The 4,129-nt window shown below is 41.9% G+C and overlaps 1 protein-coding gene across 1 annotated transcript; it reads right to left on the bottom strand.

Moving 5' to 3' along the window:
- Positions 1–426: 426 nt before the first annotated feature.
- On the bottom strand, positions 427–4,129 carry LOC113857888 (receptor-like protein kinase HSL1). Its single transcript, XM_027490157.1, has 2 exons — positions 1,414–4,129; positions 427–1,146 (listed from the first exon to the last, which is right to left on the bottom strand). The coding sequence occupies exons 1-2, from the start codon at positions 3,989–3,991 to the stop codon at positions 761–763; spliced, it is 2,964 nt and encodes a 987-aa protein (XP_027345958.1). The 5' UTR covers positions 3,992–4,129; the 3' UTR covers positions 427–760.

Raw genomic sequence — 4,129 nt, forward strand, 5'->3', positions numbered from 1 at the left:
TATTTCTACTCTAATTCTTTCTTATTTTACATTTTTTTGTTTAGAAAATCAATATAAAAAAATGTAAAGATATTGGGTGTACTTTTTTTTATCTAATAAAGATCTTACGTATACATAACTTTTGCATCTGCATGCACCCCTCGTGGATTTAAATAAAAATTAAAAAAAGTTATTGTAAAAACATATTATAAAAATAATATGATTAAAAAAATCTTATGATTGAGATTAATCATACTTGGCTTAGTTAGGGGAATGCTAATTGCATGTGCTCTTCGAATTTTTGCACTTTACCCACTGCCTAGTCTCTAACATTTTCCCCTTGTGTTGATTTTTTGTCAGTCATTTGTTTTTGTTTTATTTTGTCTCAGTTCTAGTGGAAAAGAATTAGGCTGCCCGGAAGTTTGAATTTTTGTTACCTACTAAATTAAGTAATAAACTTTTTGTATCCATAACATTAAAAGATGAATAGACCGTTTCACGTAAAACAAACAATACACAACCTTAAAACAAAAAAACTTTATAATAAATTATGTTGGGTACCAATTGATGATTACCACACAATTTTCTACGAAAAATTTTAAAGTGATTCAATCACTTTCCCATGTTAATATGTATTATATAACAGAGCCTTAGCTCTAATGATTTCTGACAGTTGCTGTATACTATATATCCCCTAAACAGAATCGATCTTCAAAATTTCACCCTTCTCATAATCCACTAAAGTTAAGCTGTCTATTTTATATCACATTGCTCAAATCAACTATGCTTCCCTAATACTATAAGATGGACCTTCATGGTATGAAGAGACTTTATCATCGTTAGTATTTTTGTATTTGGGAGCTGTTGTTACTTCTTGAAGCATTTTCACTACATTCCTCATTGTAGGGCGAGATATAGGAAGGGAACTGGTACAATGAAGCGCCACGTTCAATACCTTGCTGATTTCTTCCATGTATTTGGAGTCGAGAGTAGGATCAATCACATGATCCATTCCTTCATTTTCCAATGCAGAGGAAACCCACTTCACAAGATCATTTTCACCATATTCTGGATCAATGGGGGGTCTTCCAGTTACCAACTCCAAAATCACCACGCCAAAGCTATAGATATCACTCTTTTCATTCACCCGAAGAGTATACGCGTATTCTGCTCCTCAAAATATAGTAGCATGTATCAAATTAAATTTCTCAACTTAGAAGCTATAATTATCTGTTCTACTATGAATCAAAACATGCTACAAGTTCATTTTTATATCTAGATAGGAAAGTATTACATGATTGAGTTCTCACCATGGAGACAAATGAAGCACAAATATAGCATACGGTCTAAGCTTATAAATTTATGTGCTATGTGCAGGATGATGATTGTTTAATATAGTATGAAATTATCAAGATAAAATAACATATCACAAACCTGGTGCAATGTAGCCATAAGATCCTGCAATCACAGACATTGATTCTGCACCTTGGCTGGCTCCTGTAACCATTTTGGCAACCCCAAAATCAGCGAGTTTTGCCACAAACTCTCCATCCAGCAATATGTTGTTAGATTTCACGTCCCTGTGAACAATGGGTGGGACACAATCATGATGCAAATAAGAAAGCCCCTCAGCAGCATCAATAGCAATTTTGTACCTAGTGGGCCAATCCAACCGATTTTTCTTGCAACCCTTTAACACATCCGCCAAGCTCCCATTTGGCATATACTCATAAACCAGAAGTCTGTGATCACCATTATTGCAACAACACCACAACTTTACAATATTTTTGTGCCTAATCCTTCCCAGCGTCTCAACTTCAGCCTCAAATTCATCTTTTCCAGAAGCAACATTTTCATTCGCACTCGCAGATACTCCCCACAATTTCTTCACTGCCACCACCTCACCATTGCTAAGCACCACCTTGTAGACCTTCCCAGATGCTCCACTTCCTATTACATTGTCTTCATTCAGCAATTTAGCAACCTCAAACTCACTAAACCCCAACTTATGAAAAGACCTCCACCTTGAAGTGCTGAAACCCTTCTTCAATTTCCTCACTTTTCTGCACTTCAAGTAAAACCAGACCACCCCAACAATGAACACAACTCCAGCAATCACAAATATGGACCACAAAATCCACACATAGCTCCGGTTCTTACTCTTACCAGAGCCATAACAAAGCCCAGAGTGATATCCACAGAGCCCAGGATTTCCAACAAAACTCATTTTATACTTGTCATTGGCATAAAGGGGAGGAATAACACCAGATAGATGGTTGTAAGACAAATTCATCTCAGAGAGCTTCAAATTCTGCAACTGGAGTGGGATTTCACCAGAAAAATTGTTGAGTGAAAGATCAAGAGAATTCAGCAAAGACAAGCTTCCTAATTCTCTTGGAATTTTACCATCAAACTTATTATTTGCCAAATTAAGTTCAGTGAGCTTAGTCCAATGACCAATTCCCCCAAAAAGATCACCAGAAAGTTGGTTATAACTAAGATCAAGATTAACCAACTGCCCCAAATTTGACATACTCTGCGGAATCCGACCCGAAAGATCATTATGGCTAGCAGCAAACTTCAAAAGACCATTCAACAACCCAAATTCATCAGGAATCGACCCTGAAAACCGGTTATTCGAAAGCAACAAACTTGAAAGTTTATAAGCACCGGAAATCGCATTAGAAATGTGCCCAGAAAGAGAATTCTCGAGAAGCTCGAGCAATTCCAAATGGGGTAGACCCCAAAACGCTTCGGGGACCGTGCCTGAGAGGTTATTGTTCCTTAACCGAACCCTCTTTAAGCTCTTGCAGTTCCCAAAATTTTCATGGATTTCCCCAGAAAACGAATTGTACATCAAGATGAATTGCTCCAACTGTCCTCGCCGGCATAGGTTCGCCGGAATCCCGCCGGTAAATTTGTTGTTCGAAACATCAATGTGATTCAAGGGCGAGTTACTCCCTAAATCACTCGGCAACGTCCCAACGAGTCCGTTCGTGAACAATTTGAGTTCATAGAGGTTGGGAGAACGAGCAATGCTCGCCGGCAACGACCCTTCGAGATTGTTCTCGTACAAATTGAGCGAGGCGAGTGGCAACTCGCTTAACTCGTCGGGAATCGTCCCAGTCAACTCGTTCATTGACGCGTCGAAGAGTCGGAGATTCGTCATGTTCGACATTCCAGTGGGTAACTCACTGGAGAGCGAGTTCTGGTAGAGCTCGATCTGGTTCACGCGCTTCAAGCGCGTGAACGATTGTGGAATGGAACCAGTGAGTCTATTTGCTGACAAGTCAAGGTTCGTTAAGCGAGCGAGGTTACCGAGAGAGTGTGGAATGGGACCCACTAGGTTGCACTGTGCGAGCCAGAGGTTTTCAAGGTTGGTGAGGTTACCGAATTCACTCGGTAACGGACCCGGTTTGAACGAGTTATAAGCGAGTTGAAGGTCTTTCAACGAAGTGATGTTACCGAGAAAATTGGGTATTGTTCCGTTGAAGAGGTTGTAAACGAGGATGAGTGTTTCGAGATGGGGGAGGGTGGCGAGGGTCGCCGGAATGTCGCCGGAGAGATTGTTGCTGGAGAGGTCAAGGGATTCAAGGGTGGTGATTTGGGAGAGGGTGTCAGGAATGAGACCCACAAGGGCATTTTGGGAAAGGTCGAGGTGGCGGAGGCTGCGGCACCCGGCGACAGCATCGCCGGAAAGGGTGGAGTTGATGAGGTTGTAAGAGAGAATGAGAAACGAGAGAGAGGGGAGGCGGCAGAAGGAGGCGGGGAAGGAGCCGGAGAGGGAGGCGTTGATGAGTTTGACGGTGGTGACGGCGCCGGAGACAGGGTCGCACGTGACGCCGCGCCACCGGCATGGCGTGGCGTCGCGGGAGTTCCACGAAGAGAGAGAATTGTTGGGGTCGGAGAGTTGGCGCCTGGCTTTGAGGAGGAAGAGACCGTCTTGGTTCAGAGAGAGAGAGAGTGGCGGTGGAGAGAGAAAGAAGAGGAGGAACAGAAGCAACTGAAACATCTTGCAACGGTATTGTTTAGGAACTCCTAAGGTAAGTGGAAGAGAATGTAACAGGGTTCTGTTTGTTATCGCTGGTTTTGGTTGAGCTCAATGTCTGCCTTTGAGAGTGTGTTAGTTTTGTCATTTTGCAAGGGAAAA

The sequence above is a fragment of the Abrus precatorius genome, unplaced genomic scaffold, assembly GCF_003935025.1.
Source record: "Abrus precatorius isolate BTA unplaced genomic scaffold, Abrus_2018 Scaffold2, whole genome shotgun sequence".
In the NCBI taxonomy this organism is placed as follows: Eukaryota; Viridiplantae; Streptophyta; class Magnoliopsida; order Fabales; family Fabaceae; genus Abrus; species Abrus precatorius.

Bases quoted from the DNA above. Each gene is read 5' to 3' on its own strand.
- LOC113857888 (XM_027490157.1), bottom strand. From the start codon at position 3,991: ATGTTTCAGTTGCTTCTGTTCCTCCTCTTCTTTCTCTCTCCACCGCCA. The intron at 1,147-1,413 runs GTTTGTGATATG...TTTGAGGAGCAG, and splicing joins TTATGGCTACATTGCACCAG to AATACGCGTATACTCTTCGG.